General features: G+C 38.9%; 1 protein-coding gene across 6 annotated transcripts in view; it reads right to left on the bottom strand.

Annotated features, from left to right (window-relative positions):
• Positions 1–1,931: 1,931 nt before the first annotated feature.
• The window catches only part of SNCAIP (synuclein alpha interacting protein), a 92,711-nt gene continuing 77,175 nt past the window's right edge, over positions 1,932–17,467 (bottom strand). For 5 of the 6 annotated variants that reach the window (XM_074932247.1, XM_074932245.1, XM_074932249.1 and 2 more), the window contains 4 exons: positions 11,676–11,768; positions 8,123–9,179; positions 6,315–6,385; positions 1,932–2,489 (listed from right to left, as the gene is read on the bottom strand). In XM_074932247.1, the coding sequence (XP_074788348.1) occupies positions 2,405–2,489; positions 6,315–6,385; positions 8,123–9,179; positions 11,676–11,768 (1,306 nt within the window). In that variant the 3' untranslated portion in view covers positions 1,932–2,404. The remainder of the gene's footprint in view (positions 2,490–6,314; positions 6,386–8,122; positions 9,180–11,675; positions 11,769–17,467) is intronic. The other variant, XM_074932250.1, reaches the window with a different exon arrangement.

Below are 17,467 nucleotides of genomic sequence, written 5' to 3'. Positions count from 1 at the left end.
TTTAGTAACATCTATGCCCTACAATACTTGCATAATTTGATTCACCATGTGCTATATTGAGAATTATTCTGTAGAAATTGCTTCCCTGCAGAAGGCAGGTGACTTTTAAATCCTGTCTTCAGAATAGGCAATTTCTTTCTTTCAGGATTTGACAATACTTACACCTTGGACTGTTTCAAAACTTTTCACAGAAGCTCAGTTTTATCCCCTGCTTCAGCTAGATACTACAGATAGCTATGGCAGACTTTACACATCTCCAGTCAGTCAGGATCACTCAGCAGGATTGCCGTTTCTGACATGCACATGACCACAGTCAACACTCCACACTCAAAAATGCCAACTGTCCATTTGTTTTAAGCTTACCTACCAGACATAAGATCTCTCTTTCCTATGCTCTCTTTCAGCACTCTGGCAATTGCAGCACATGTGTCTTCTCACTTTGCATTCAGATTTTTCATATGCACACAGACAACAGGAGGCCCGGTTAGAGGCATTACTGTTCCTGGCTGACAGATATTTTTGGAGATTTGGTTGTTTCTTTAAACAGTACAGCTCAGGTCAGTTAGAGTGCTTGGTTTATTACTTCAGCTCAAAAATCAAAGTGTTGCCAAGTGACAGATAAGAACTGTGGAAAGAAAGTCAGAATTTCATTTCTCTAAGTGAACACTTTTATTATTTTTATTTGTGGGGTTTTTTGCTGATCTCTCAGTTGGCTCCATTTTATCCAGTAGTACTCTGTGTTTATCCAAAGCCTATAAGCAGAGTGTCTGGGGCATTCAGTCATCTTGGTCCATTGTGACTGTATGGCCAAACAACAACATCATTCTGAAGAGTGACCCACAGAAAGACATTTATCTCACTTAATTAAAGGCATTCAAATACTAAATAACTCTTCCAAGACCTCTACTACCTCAGTTTCCCCTGTTGTAAGTAGGAAGGGACCGGTACTCCTGTAAATGAGAAACCTGTAATAGGTAGGATGAATCTCATGCAGGAAGTCCCTCTCTATTCTCACTGACCAGAAAGAAAGCCCAATAGTCAAGATGAACACAGCAAAAAACAGGCAAGAGAAACTGCATAGAAAGCAACTCCATTGTATTTAATGAAAATCCTCTCGAGTGTCTACATTAATTAATTAGTTCTGCGGTTGCAGGAATTTAATTTGCATAATCTCATAATTTTTTTATGTCCCTGCCCGCTGCAGTGAGGTTGAAACCAGACGGTCTTTAAAGGTCCCTTCCAACCTAAACCATTCTATGATTCTATGACTGACTGAGATAAATTTCTTTGGCAAACTTCTATGACTTCCCTATGTTCTATTAGAACAGTCATTAAAACAAATCCTTATGTCTTTGGATCTTTCTCAAGAAACTGTAGCAGTCTTCAAAAGGAACTAGATCAGTATAATCAAAACAAAGTAAATATATATGCAGATATTTGATATAAATAAATGTGTTAAGTAAAAGTTGCCTAGTAGTCTGCTTTTGGATGTTGTGTTGTATGACAACGTTGCAGAATGTACTTACAGTTTACCACAAATGAAGTGAATTCAGTAAGAGATTGCATTTTCTCTTGAAAGGTTCAAAGAGCATGCAATAAAAGGATAATGACAGCTTTGAGAGAATATGGACTAGGTCTTAGCAGATTACTCGGTAATTTGACTTGAGCTAAGCACATTGCCAGTGCTTGGCACGTAACAATAAATGTTAATTTAAAATGGCATTTATGCTTTCTTTTTATTTCTACACATTTTAAAGATGAAAAGGGATCACTAAACATTCAATCGATTCTTGATTCAACTGACTGACTGACCTGAAATCCTGGTATTGGACATTACCTCATTAACAAATGAATAACAAAAAGACCAATAAAAACACTTAAAGCTCAAAAGATGAAACAGTAAAGTATGAGAAGTATCTGTACTCTGTGTGTCCTATTAACACCGTCTTTATTTCCTTTTTACAAAAAATAGAAATAACAACAGACAAAACATACTCAAAAAAATCAATGCTTTTGCCTTGGTCTCACTGAGGAGCTGAGCAGGCAGAGTCCTGGCTGAAAATTTGACAGTATATGCCATTGACAAAGGAAATAAAGATATATGACAATATATCCATGCAAGACACAAAGTACAAAGTGTGTTCTGTGGCACAACAAACATTTTGGAGGTTGCCTGTGAAATAACAGTTTTCAAATTGTTACTTTTGCTCACCCATGCCTTTACACAGCACGTCTTACAAACAAGTTACATATACACATATATCATAAAAAAGTTTTGTATATGGTCTAACTGCTACAAATTAAGGCATCCTAACAGCTGCTGTTTTGCTGGTGAAGGGTATGTCTCAGTGTTTCAAAAGGATATATTTCAGGTATTTCAAAATGAGACATCATGAGATGTGATTTAGAGGAAGAACTCCTGCAGCTCTGGCTCTTCAGTACTCCTTTGACTGTCACATTTCCAGCTTTTCCTATTGATGTCATCATGCCTGGAGAGAAAAAGAATAAAATTACTCATGGTAACACTAACAATATAGAGGGATTTGCCCTGTGTTTGTTTACCCTGTTTTATTCCATTTGCAAGTATTGAACTCTGAATTAATCTTTTTCTCTCGGCTTATTTCTCTGGACATGTACTACACAAAATACTTTTTAGTACTTTCTTGTACCTCCTATTCTGAAATCAAAAGTGGAAAACAATGGAATGGTAAGGAGCTTTTTAAGTCACAGCATTAATTCGTACACTGTCATAATGTTCTGATAATAATCAACAGAATGTCCAAAACCTCCTCATCCTTTAAGGAAAAGTACCATAGTGATAAAAAGATGCACTACAACAAACATTAGACATACCCTGTTTGTTTCTGACTCTACCTGTAAGAGAATCATCTGGTCCCCATTAATAATCACCAGAGAGAAATAAACACTTTCAAAAAGTGATTCATTTGACTTACTTTATGTGTCTGCTTAAGTAGAAGATGGTGGCAAAGGCCATAGGAAAAATGGCAAGCAGTAATTCTTTTTCTGACACAGGGCCTATAACTCTTAATATTGCAATTTAGGTAAAATCTCAATTCAAGTCATTAAGATTTTTTTAGATACACAGATAAGGATAATTTTTCTATAGTGTGTCTTCATTTCCATACTAGGTAAAATTAAATTTAAAAAAATAATTTTAAAATCTGTTGTGTATGAGACTCAAATGATTTTGAGCTTGCCAATTAAAGTAGAAAAATTAAACACTAAATTTTTGTAACATAACACTCAGTGTCTTCACTTTCTTTCATATGTCCTTGTTCTGAACCCCTGGTATGTTCCCCCTCTCTTCAATTAACCTTCCAGGTGAAGGATTTTTGATTAAGCATCCAGCCCACATCAGCTTTTAAACAGACTAGCTGGTTTCTTCCTGCAAAGGACAGATACTAGTGGGAGGTTAAAAACCCACAGCAAAAGGCAAGAGTATGTGTATAAAAAGTTTGCCTTAACTCACATATTTGTGAGCCTGATTCTTACAAACCAGAACAGCTTTATTCCAGTCTACAACCACCACAAAGAACCAAAAATCCTTGAGAGACTGATTCTTAGGATTCTTAGATATCCTTGTGGTCACATCGGGATTTAACAGAAGCTGATGTTCAGGGACCACAGTTGTGGGTCCTAATAAGAGGGCATGAGGGATCAATTTATTTTAAAATCCCCTTCATTCATCTAAATTACTGTTTTCACATGCCCAAAGCAAGAACAGAAGACAGAATTGAGATAAGGGAGGTAGAATTCATAGGACTGAGTTTGAGGAGGTAAAAGAGGAGCACTTTTTTTGCCATAACTACTTTTTGGCACTTAACATGCATTGCTGATATCAACAGTATGTTTAGCGTTAACCATGGAGCTTTATTAATGGATGTTTTATAAGGCTAAGATAATTTGCATCAAATTACCACCATTACCAAATTACCACCATTACTACCATATCGGCTTAGACTTGCAGCGCTGAAAGACTCTAGCTAAGTCCCCCATGCAGTGGCTCACTAAGCACTCCAAAGACTCCATTTCACAGCTCTACAGTTGCACTGTGATCTCAAAAAGGATCATTTTTAGCTAATGCAAATGTCTCTACTTTGATGAACAGATGTATTTTTTACAACGGTGTCTGATGAACTGAAGGAAACGTATTACCAATATTACTAATTACTAACCAGATTTCTAATCTCTTCTGGTGCCTGTGTCACAGAAATACTAAACATCCCCTCACGCAACAGGCACCGATGCATCATTAAAATAGTTCACAACAGAACAACTATAAATTGTCTGGGACAACGCATAAATTACTTTCCTATTGATTTTATACTGTACTAGTTTGAACTATAACTGTTTTATTAGACATACAGATAAGCATCCTTTTCCAGAGTATATATTTGAAGTTGTAATTTATCCAACACTAGGTCTGGCAGAGAGATATCTGTTGGGTTAGACACACTTACTATTTTAGAAGCATGTCCAGTTTACAATCTGACAGAAACCTGTTGGTAGATTCTGATGATTGCCTTGATGTATTAAGCAATTTTTGCTACTGATAGCTGCAGCTAGTACAGGATTTGTATTGAAATGATGAATTAGTGCTTTCTTTAATGTACTGCAGATCTCAGATGATTTAAAGCGTGGGAAAGAATCATTCATTGGCATACATGTAAGACAGAAAAAACTACAAGCATTTGCTTGGAGTCATAATACACAAGAAACTAGCCAATGCTTCTAAAAGGTGAAAAATATCCCAACCCAGCCTGCACATCTGAAATTTCTGATCTAAATCCTAATCTGTGTGTACAATAACAGCCTCCTCAAACTGTGTCCTTAGTGCACTCTGTTCCTTGTTTCCTACTCCCTGGTCTTCCAGTGTCCACCACGAGGACAGCTTCAGGACATGGAATCATTAGTGCCCAGAGGGAAGCCAGGAGTTCAGGTCCAACTTTAACCCGCCCAGCAGGTGACTTTGCAGCTCTGCAGCTGCAGCCAGACCTCCCCTGTCTCTTGCTGCTTCTGGGGAAATGCTGTGCTGCCAGCGATTTCTCACACAAGAGCATTTACACATGCCAATACTGAATTACAACAACGGGTTACTTCCAGGAGACAGCTCTAACATAAGGATGAGAATAATGGTTTTGTATTACTCCACAGACTGGACAGGCAGCTGGGTGTTTTGATGAGGCTACCCATTGATGCTCCTTCAAACTGCTGCTGTGCAGTCGATTTTCTGCACTGGAATTTCCCTCTGTTTTCGGGAGAGAATTAAAACTGTTGGAAACCTTACAGTTCTGTTTCTGGTTTCACATATACAGTGCCAATGACTTCAGAACAAGACTCCCGTTTCCATTACGGAAACTGAGTTTTTTAATATCGGAAGGTCCTGGCATTAAAAAACAAGTGAACAATAAATATTATTAAACATTTAGAAAAGAATAACTTAAAAGTAATTTAGGCTCCCAAACTGCAGAATGACTAATTTATAATTTTCCCAGAAGTATCCTGAAATGTGTAATTTTGGTGTGAACAGCAGTCATTTCCAGAACTAATGGAAGGATTCTACATCTCAATTTAACAGAAAAAAAACACCAAAACCCACAAGAATTTGAGTGTTAATAGTTGAATAAAAATGACAGAAAATTTTTACAATGCATTTGCTTTAAAATAAACCACATTTTGTCAAATGTTGTTTTTTCCAACGTGTCTTTATGGACTTTGAGGGACTGGTCTCTATCTGCCTGAATAGTCCTGATGGAACATGCCTAAATTAAGGAGTTTGAACACAGTCAAAGTTATCATACTTTTAAAAAACACATTTAACTTCCAAGTCTGAGGCAGAGTAAGAAAAATATGTCAAAACAGGAGAGCATTAAAGTAGAGCATTCTGCCTCATGTTCTCTGTACTCTCCATTTAGAGATGAACTGTGGTCTTTTTGCTCTCCTCATGAGAGGAAATTTAATTTCCATTCTCATCTGGTACTTGACTTTCATTCAACAAAGGCTGAATACTCAGCCAAAGTGTGCTGTACTCCCTGGTGGATTTATGAGTATGAATACTTTCTATACTTGCTTGGAACTGAAATCCTGTAGTCAGTTCAATGGTGACATCAGCAGAAATCCATCATAAAATTCTGCTTTTCTAGGAATTTAGATCTTTACCTGTTCATCTACTTCCCTTCTTGTGTATCAATCAACTTCAGTATTTCAGTTATGAATAATGTTAGCAAACACATGCAACTTGAGAAAACAAAGCAACAGAGATGCTAAACATCACCATATGCATAAGCACATACCAAGCATAGTTACACAGAAGTTCTTCATTCAGCGTGCTAGAGGAAAGACTGGTGTAGCTGAAGTAAGGGCCCTAAGAAAGTACAACATCATATCAGTTAAGAACATGCACTGAGATCACCACATGCATAACATGGAAGTCTCCCAAAACATGCAGTCAAATAGCAACAATAGCATTTTAACAGATGTCTTTTTGAGTTAGTAAATGAGGCTGAGTCTGTTACCTCATTGACATGTGTGCTGTGGTCCTTTAGGTTGGTATGAAAATTTATTCTTTCCATAGTTTTGATGTCGGCAACAATGACATGCAAACATGGCCTTTTCACAGAAAACATGCGTTTTATAGTGCAAGCATCAATACTGTTAGAATTACTTCATCCAACTCCTCAGATTTCTTAGGGAACTATGAAAACTGCTCATGACCTTGCCATCTATCAGAACACTTTTGAAGACAGACTGTCTTTTCCTCTGTCACTGCAGAATCTCAATCTCTCTTTTGAAAAAAACTGCCATTGTGTTATAAAAATACTTCTATGTTAAATGGGCTGTTTGACTAGATAGTGCATGTCTTTGAAGGCTCAAAGCAATTGTTCATACTGTGATTCTGAGCAAACTTTAATAAATGCAGTTCCACTTCAATTTAGCCTATTAGGTCTCCTTTGCATTTTTCATTTAATTTCAGATTCTGCTACAGCACTACTGTTCTAGCAGTACCCACTAATATGGATTGCTCACTATTTCCCAGCTCTCTCTCCACAGTTTCTTTTCCATGTACATTTTTCCTCCTTTATGCCCAAGATTTCCCAGAGTTTTTCTCCTATTACCTTGCCATGGTTTTTACAGCATATAAATTAACTATTGCTCCTCTTGGCCTGCTTTATGTTCTTTTTTTCATCTTGAAATTATTCTTTCATCTCATGTCTTTCCATCCACTCCTTCCTTTCCACCCTGTCTTTCACAGGGAATTAAATAATCTACCATTCCCTTTCACTCAAATCTTTATTCTATCTCTAGATGCTCACTCTTCTCTGCTTTGCTCCACAAACACACTACGCTCACAGTATTTCCTATCTCTATCTCTTTCATTCAATACCTCTTCCTTTCTCTTGGAAGGCACATTTGTTCAAAGTATTTTCTCCTTCGTTTTGAACACGAGAGTCAGTCTCCCAGCTGGAGACACCCCTCTTTCTGTTGGGATCCCAGAAAGGGCACTCTGTTAACCACAAAGAGGGGATGATATGGATCCAATACATATACTCTGCCACGAGAAGACTGTACTATGAAGAGAGGGGAGGCAAAGAAGGCGGGGTACCGACAGCTTCAACACCTAGGGGATGGCTGTAGCTCCCACAGAAGCAGGAAGGACCATTTCTGCTATTTTTCCTCTTTATATTCTATCTCTTATCCTGTTGGCCTCACCAGTCAGCTGTAGGACATGACAGGCCTAGTCCTTCAGTTATTTACTCCTCAGAAATCCCATGGATTCAAGCATGATACTCTCATTGTATGACCTGTCACTCACAGCAACGTCAAACTTCATTTCCACATGAATCACGTCTCTGTGTTCAACACAACATGTGAACCACGTGCACTAAGAGTATGGACTCTGTACACAAGCAATACTTGCCGCTCCTTGGAAAAGCCTTCCAAAATTTAAACAGTGGATGGGCTTTCTACAGGTCAAAATACAGTAAAGCAGTTGTGTGCATCCTTTTGCTATAGAAAGGCAGGAAGAAGGAGCTGTCAAACTTATTCATTACTTAAAGAGACAAGAGAAAAAAAAGACCCTTCCTCCTTTTAGTGCACTCACTGGCTTGTTCCTTCCTTTTGTGAGAGTTGCTGGATTTCCCTTGCTGTCTGCTGTCTTCCTTCCTAATGAGGTAAAAGGCAGCGTGGATGAGGTTTTGATCAGGTTTGCTGTTTGACAGTTGTTGTTGTTATTTTGGTTGCCACTCAGCGTCTCCATTATGGACCGAAAGGTTCCAAAAGGCCTTTTCAGCTGGTCCCCTGCTGGCTCCCCAGAACCGGATGGAGCCCGCATGACTCCTTTGCCCCGGTCTTTATCCTTTTCCTCACTTAGTTCTGACTCTGCTAGCTCCATCTGCACCACAGGCTCCTCAAAAGTTACTCGGAGTTTCAAATTTTGGGAGGTTCTGCGCTTTGAAGATGGAGACTTGAGAGCACTCTTAGGGCTGGTGGCAACCTTTTGAGCACTGTCTGTGCTGGATGGAGAGTTGTCTCCACAAAACTGGGTCTGAGGTACAGTACCAGACTGATACAGGGCTTCATTATCTGGGTCACTGCTCTCTGAAGTAGGGGAAGGACTGTGGCCATCCACAGACTTAGAGACCCTGATACCAAAAGGGAAGCGGCGTCCTGCTGCAGAAGTGTGTTTCTTGATCATCAGGTGCAAACTCTCTGGGTTCTCAACACTCTCCACTATGGGCTGAGGCCTTGGTTTGTCAGTTCTTTTCACAGGAGTGTTCTTGTGGTCCTCAGAAATAGCTGAGTCTGTGTCAGACTCGCTGAGTGACCTCTGCATCAGTTGCCTCAGTCTGGCTAGCTTCAGCTCCCTTTTCTCTGGCAATATCTTCTTCACATTCTTGGAGGATGCATGAGCATCCTGAAATTCCAAAGTCAGCTTCTCCTGCATACAGACATTTTCAGAGATTTCCTTCCCCAGCAACTGGCGCAAGATTTTATCTGAGTCCTCATCTTTTATCTTGGCTCGAGTGCGACTTGAAGTTCCCAAGCTGCCAAGAATCTGAATCCCATCTTGGGTGTTCAATTTACTTTTTGGTGGAGACAATTCATCTGCTTCAGATGGTTTCCACTGGGGTTTGCCAGAACCAGGAGATGATGGCAAGCTTAAAGAAAAAAAGAGGAGGAAATACCACAGCCAAATTAATGCACATATAAAATGTGAAACTGCCATTTCCAGTGTACGTGTCTGTCTCAGCTTATTGTTACTTATCCTCTTCATTGCTAGTCACATGGAATTCATTACTACGATGCCACAGCAAAGATAGAGAAGGATGTAACCCTGCTTCCACTCCTAATTAGGATTTGAGTCTCTTCACTTTCTCTTACAAAGAAAACTCCTCAAAATCAAAACTTAGAATGGTTGTTTCAATGCCAACGATGACTTTCTGAGGAAAACTTTAGAGAAACTACTGTTTCCTGTTTGTGGGACTTGACATGTTCTAGAAGGTAAAAAAACCCCACAAAGCCAAATGCCTACTATCCAAGTCATGCCATAATATAAAAGTAGCTTATTCTAAATACTGTGAATGTACCAGCTCTGCATAGCAATGATTTCATAAATCTAAGCTTCATCTGGTATTAATAACAGCCATATAAGACCTCATAAAAAGTCAGGGCCATTTGCACTCAAAACCCCTTCAGATATGAATCACTGAAAAGCATGAGAAAGGTGACTTGAATTTATTTCAATACTATTAGAATAATAAATTTAAAACACCAAATGTTACATAGCAAGGAATCAGCAATCACAAGCAAGTCTGATTTGCAAAGGACATAAATTAGAGAACATTTCTTTCCCTGTGACACACGTCAGAGCTCATAATACTCCATGTTCTTATTTTAAACCACTTTTCCTCTAAGCAAGGGAGACAAAATTAAAGTCAGTGCAAGGCAGTGAATTCACAAATTTAATTTCTTGTTTTGCAAGCAGCTTCTACTCTGATGAGTCCATAGTTTTCACAGCATACAAAATTCACATGCCTATCCTAGTAACCTCAATTTCAATTCATTTTCTGCTTTTTTTCCTGTGGCAAACTGAAACAGACACTGAAGAATATGCATCTATCTACAATAGACATTCCCAGTAAAAGGGATAGGTTCTCTTACATCCACTGCAGGCTCCTTGGATGATGATAACATCCACAAGTGAGTTCTGGCTGGAAGGAAAAGTAGTAGCCAACTATGAAATAAAATTTTAAATAATAGAGTATCATTTTCAGATTTGCTCACTTAAAAGATATTGAAACCTACATTCCTATTATTCCTTTTACAGGAATAATGAATCATGAGAGATCTGCTCTCACCTGATCTTATCTGATTCTGAAAGTGAAACAGTCCTGGTGCTCACTAGTACGCAGATGTGAGACCACTTGGAAAGACCAGTCAGCAAAAATCACAGAAACCAAATGAGCTTGAATACTGTTTGGTCCCATTGTTCCTGCTGAGCCGGCAGACAAGCATGACAAAGATGACAGTTCAAAAAGGAAGGACAAAACATCTCTTTTCAGTGTGGTTTTCTACTTCAGTGGGAATTCAGAGTTTAGAGCCCTTTCCTAGCTGGTTACTTTACACAAATGGATATCCAATTCCAATGTCTTTGTTATCTACTTCTGTAACTATCTGCACTTGTCTGAAGCACTGACACACGAAATTCAGGGACACGGAGCACTTGTCCAGAAAAGTGCTGGAGATTCTGTGAGAATGGAAGAAAAGCAATTACTCCTATGAGTTCAGACTTGATGACTCAAAGCTGACCATCAACACCTGCAGAAGCTTTTATGCTGGCTTCATACTTGAACAAATAGGTAGCTCCCTGAGAACACTTAAACAAAGAGAAGAATTGTATATGCCCCTCAGAGAGCAAACTGAATTAGAAGGTAATTATAAACCAAGTCCTATTTGCATGTGAGTTACTCAATTCCTTTCGAAGTCTTATTTAGAGTGTTACCAGAGAGAAATTGTGCTTGTTTGACTGCCATGCATCACACTGGAAATCTATGGCAGAAGTCAGAGAGGTATGTTAGCAGAGTCCAGATCCAGTCCTCTGACTTTACTTTCCTCCTCTTTAACGTAACTTAGCTTGTGTCTGTTTCTGGCACTTCTGACAGGATATGTAAACAATACGTAAAATTTCTGGAGTTTTGACTTTTTATACAAGCTACTGCAGGCAAAAGATTTAATGAGAGTAAGGAGTCTTATTAATCTGAAAGGAGGTTTTGTTGGTAACTGGCTTCATGAATCACTGCTGGCAGTAATGCACGGTGGACCACCAAAAGGTCAAACTTTACAACTTTCCTAAGGGTTTCTAGGATCCTCTGCTATTCATCTAATACAAACATATATTCTATTCCACTGTAAATCTGATTTTCACTCTGTTGGGAAATATGGACTATTCATTTAATACTCAAAATTTCCAGTATGTATAAAACATTACACACTGTCAACTTCTAGAAGCTCAGCTTCAAGCCCATGAAGTAAAAACCAACAGATTTACTTTACAGAATACATCTACCATTTAGACAGGTCACAGCTTCTCCTGGTAACCGATGTACCATGAAACTGTGCAAATCGAGACAGTAGCACAATTTCAGTCACTTTACCTTGGGGATGTGGGTAGTGACTTGCCCTCTGACCGCTGGGCTTCTAAAAGCTGCTGGAGTTGGTTCTGTAATGTCACACGTTCCACTGTCTGCCTGCAAGAAAAATGTAAAACTGTTTACCCTGACTGTAAAACTGTCAAGTGTTAGTAAGCTACAGGGTAACTGATACTACCCATTCAACTTTCTATTCAAAAAAGAAGTCCTCTTCAACTAAGCATAGTAAATAAAAAGAGAAATTATAAATAATAACATAAACGAAAAGTTTGTACTTGTCTCTGAATCCCTGTGGACACTTTGTGATCACTGTACAAGACCAACTTAGAGATGTTTACTTGTCAGAGTCTACTTATTATACTTCACATAAGGACGTGTGGGATCATAAGCAGCAGTTCATTGGAATGAGTGACTCACATTAAATAGCTGTCCAGAAACAAAGATATAGCAGAGCAAACTTAGAGCCACTTGGTTCTTCCTTGTTTGTATACAGGAAGAATCACAGAATCATTCAGGTTGGAAAAGACCCTTGGGATCATCGAATCCAACCATCAGCCCTACTCTACAAAGTTCTCCCCTACACCACATCCCCCAACATCTCATCTAAACGACCCTTAAACACATCCAGGGATGGTGACTCCACCACCTCCCTGGGCAGCCTATTCCACTCTCTGACCACTCTTCCTGCGAAACATTTTTTCCTAATGTCCAGTCTGAACCTCCCCTGTTGGAGTTTAAAGCCATTCCCTCGGACAGATTAAGAAGTCACTTCCAAAGTTGGTGGATGGCTTTAACTCAGCTAAACAATAGCTCAGACAACTGCTCTCTCCTTTCCTATCTGTAAATGAACACAAAAAGGAGCTTCTGACCAGTGGGAAGGCCCGATCCAATCTTCTTCAGCTGCAGGATGGAGCTAAGCATGACCTCTGTATATTCAGGGGAGAAGGAAAAAACACATCTGCTTGCTGCCCTACTTTTCCAGAGGTCCTACCTGTGCTCTGCACCCACCTTATACTCAGTAGTGCTACACCTACTGCATGCAGTCTATCACTTTCTGCTGCAGGGGGGGGTTTGGAACTAGATGATCTTTTAAGTCCCTTCCAACCCAATCCATTCCATGATTCTGTGATTCTATGACATCTATACTAGAAACTCCATTTACCATAGAACTGTAATCACAATCTCTGTTGTCCTGCCAAATACTTATTTCCATAGGAAGGACTCAGCTGAACCAGATAGCCTGCAAACCTTCAAGTAGTTCTACAAAAAAGGAGGAGTAGATCAATTTGCCTCTCCCTGCTCCCATCCCGTTTAAAGCTTCCATTCTACCATCAGAACACCTCTTTAGCTTGTCAACCACCACAGTTAACATTCAGTCTTGTTTAGTGACCTGTAAGTTCCATTGCCTCTAAATGCTACACAAAAAGAATTACTGGGAGACTACCAGCAAACCAGAGACTTGCAGCTTTCTGTTACTGCACATATGCTATATTTCACCTGGAATACAATTGGTACCTTTGGTTTTATTCCCTGGTCCTGATCAAACGACCATGTGAAAATGATTTTTTATCTGCTTCTCCCAGGCTCTGCTTCTGCTGCTGTAGAAGTAATATGTTTTTAGTACTTTTATTCTTGTTGGATCTGCAGAAGTAATACAGTTCTCCACCAGTGAGCTGGACTCTTTCCTAGCTCACATACCATAAGCAGAAGAAATAGCTGAGTTCCAAATGCAGTTTCTATAACTGGCAATGTCAAAGCCAGAAAGAATCCAGACGTTTTAGAGTTTGTACTCACAGGGCTGGTAGAAAACAAACATTTTACTTTTAGCATATCAGAATGGATCTAAAAAGTGCTACAGAAATAATGGTGGGATCTTGACATACTGCCTTGCCATCATATTTTACAATACAACTATGCTTTATGTAGATCCTTTCTTCCTTTAATTTTCCATCTTCCTTCCTCTTGCCTACACACTTCCTTAGAGTATTTTAAAATTACTCCTACCATCTGTCAACATTGGCTTATATTGCAACTCCCCAGATACTCTCTTTTAAGAGCTAGGGAAATTTTCATTTGAGATTAGATTGTGATGCAATTCATCTGTTTTATTTGCCTTTCATGCTTCCTTCAATTTCCATTTCTAAATATCTAAATAATGTAGCTAATAGCTTCTTATGTTTTTAGCTTTAATGGAAATCTCTGACACCTCTTCTGCTGAGTTAATGTTCTCATTCCACTTAAACATTTTACTGTGGTAAAAAAAATTAAAATTCTCTCTATTTTAACAGTTTAACTAGTTAGCAAATAGCTCACAGAAACCCAGACATCTTGCCAGCACTATCCCTAAAGATATGTAACACACACATGTATATTTAAGATAACATTGAAAAACAGGGATCACAATTTCTTGGAGCAGCAATATTGCTAAATATTAAAACAAGACTGGTTTAGGAGGCAAGACCACTGTAGTTTCAAGGGTAAGAGGGCCTACTTACTTTATGGTATTTAATGCCCAAATTCTCAGGGTCTTAGTTGGACAATGTTCCCAGTAAGTAATATGTAAGGACCCTTCTGTGTTTACTTAGTCATGGAACCCATTAGGTTACCTCCTAATGAAACCAGAGAGCTCATTAACTGAACAGGGCACAGGCTGAGGCACTGTACTCTACTGAAATATCTTTCATAGTATGTTGCCTTACTTCTCCATTAAAGTGATAATAAATAACTTTCTCATCTTCATCTTTTGATTCATGGTTTGCTTTGATCTTTGCCTTGCTAGAGATTTTGGCTTGATAGTGTATCAAAATAATCAAGTATCTCATTCATTACTTGCTTTGCACATCCAGGTCCATAAATGTAGGACAGTTCAACCCTTTGGGAAGGCAGGTAGAATGCTCTGTCATCAAGCAGCACTGTAAAAGAAGTCTAGGGAAGCATTAATTTTATGCTGTTAGTTCAGAATTGGGCCAGGAAAGCTCAAACAATACAAGTCATTACTGCTAATGTCATCAGTGTTAGAAACCCTGTATTTGTGCAGGTAGGAATTTTCTACACTGGCAACTAAGGTTTTTTTAGTCAGATTAAATCAGTGAGGGAATAACTAAGACTGTAAGACCCATGGAGACCTCAGGAAGTAAAATGCAAACCAATATTTTGTACGGACTCTGAAAAACTTCTGTAACTGTCCTAAACATTTTGTTAAATTCAGACAATCCTATTAGATTCACTAAACTTCTATAATTTTCAAGAAATGCAAAGAAAAGCTTTTATTTTTAAGCCAGTAACAGTAGTTTTTGTCTGCCACTTTCCTTTTTCCTTATGGAAAGAATTGCTTGGTTCCTTGCCTCTTTTTGGGAAAAGTCTCAGTTAATCCTCATGTGAAGATTTGATGGAACATTAGTAGTTACCACTTATTTCATTCTCTCAAATGTGAAGTCTTATCTTCTTGAATGCAGACTTAGACCCAAGTCAAAAGGTTTTGATATACTCCTGTATATGTCATCTGAGCCACTTTGGATCAAAGAGCTGAAAGATATGAAGACTGGCAAAATGTGATTTGAATGTTTTGAGTTTGTGCGCTCTTTTCAGCAATGGCTCCAAAGAGTGGGATTGGGTTAACTTCTCTGTAGAACTACTCTGTGTTGCCTTGATGACTAGAAGAGCTCATAAAAAGAGAATGAAAGACAGTACTTCCTTCTTTGGTTTAAGAGTTTAGGACCTCTGGAGACAGGTCTTGCTAGGTGCTGGTCTAAGACAGTTTCTGTGATGCTGTTCTTATTGCACAATATCAATCATTCCAGCCTTCCTGTTGCTGGGGACATACAGTGTTATCAGAGAGAGGCTCTTTTCCCTGGCTCATAAGGCACCCAGAATAAAAGAAGATTGCACGATCAATCATGTTTACAGCAGCTGAGGGGAGGCTGGGAAGCACTTAATGGCTTTCTGTGTTGATATGGACCATTCAAGTAATCCATCATGATACAGTCATAACTCTTCTGTCTCTAGAACAATGTCCATTAACACCAACAGAAGTAGGTGGAGAAAACACAGGAAAGCCAGCTCAGTTGCTCAAGTTGAAGCTTTTCCTAGGTAACAGCAGTCTGAAGTGACAGCCTGTAAACTGGACTTCCATCTGTTGTCATCTGATGCTATGAGGGCCTTCAAAGTGATGTAGCCAATGAACTCTGCTAGAGGTAAGGCCCATTGAGAAGCTGTCCCACACAGGTACTTTGTACCATCCTTCCATTTTTATGCAGGATGAGGCTGCAAAACAGGGAAAGAGTCGTCTTCCATCATCCCCTCTGGTTCCTGAGCAAGAGCCTCTGAACATGGTCCATTGCTTCTATCAGAGCCACTCATGACCTGAAGGCTTGAAGCCCAAATAGCCATGCAGAAGCTGTTCTTTCAGGCAGAAAATAGAATATTTCACTGCCTCAGTAAACCACAACAGGGTTGCACAAAAGTCTCACATCTCTTTGAGAAGAGGAAGAAAAGGCTGCTGCTGCACTTACTGGAACTAAATCTGAAGCCGGAAAAAAGACTGCTGAAGGGAAGCAGATCTAACTCCAGCTGAAACAAAGGAATCCATCAGGTGTCTGATAAGAATCATTTAAATGACTCCCTATGCATGAAGTCTGTGAGGTGACAGGGTGAATACTTGGGAAAGTGTTAATGCTTTTGTCAGGAAAGTCAGAACTAGACTATTTCTGTGGGGGTAAACAGCCTGCTGACTGACATAACAAGTCTTTTCAGTATAAGACGTAACACATATCAAGTACTGGGTGAGCACTGAAGAGAACTGAAACATGGAGAATCTGTGGTTGCCATTTCTACTTCCTGGGTTGTGCATTTTTTTTTGCTGAATTATGGGGAAAAATAAATTTCATTATATATTGAGATGAGTCAGATATTAATACAGGAAATACCCTATGTTTGGTTTTTTGTTTGTTTTTTGGTTTTTTTTTGTGGGTTTTTTGTGGGTTTTTTGTTTTTTTTGTTTTCCTTTATATCAGCTGAGGTAATTTGTATATTTTAGTATTTCTCAGCAAATGAACCAACTACAAAACATCTGGTACTTTGAAATGTCCAGTGAACAGTATCAGACTGTAAAATTATGAAAACTGTAAAAATTGTAATAATCCTTAGTTCACTGTATTTATGAGAGTACAAATGTAAAAGATGAGTTAAGATATCACAAAGACAAAATGCCCTTATAATATAAAACAGAGGTATAAACATAAAAATGAGCATACTTTAAATGCAGAAAGGTATTTTGTAATAACAGAGAGGACTGCTACTACACATTCCTTTTGTTGTAAAACCAGTATAAAATAGATACCTGATTATACCAAAAGGGTGAATTGACAATAGAGATAATTTTTACCCTTATTTTCAAGATACCCAGTTTGAAACTATAAATTGTGTCACTGTAAATGGGTTCACCCCAGCTGGCAGCCAAACACCCACACAGCTGGTCTCTCACTGCTCCTATCCCTCAGTGGAATGGGGGCAGAAAATAGGAAGAACAGGGGCAAAAAAGCTCATTGGTCAAGATATACACAGGGATATCATTTACCAATTACTGTGATGTGCAAAAAAGACTCAACTTGGGGAATTTAACTTAATTCATTGCCAATTAGCATAAATATTTCATTCTTGATTCAGCTATTGGGAAACAAAAAAGACAGGCAATTAGAACACCTATCCTCCCCTTTTCCAGGCTCAACTTCCCTACCAGATTCATCTGCACTTCAAGCGACTCTTCTCCCCCTGCTCTCAGGCTTCACTCCAGACACCTC

This window comes from Athene noctua, chromosome Z (assembly GCF_965140245.1).
Source record: "Athene noctua chromosome Z, bAthNoc1.hap1.1, whole genome shotgun sequence".
NCBI classification, from domain to species: domain Eukaryota; kingdom Metazoa; phylum Chordata; class Aves; order Strigiformes; family Strigidae; genus Athene; species Athene noctua.
This window is presented reverse-complemented; position numbering and strand designations above follow the sequence as displayed.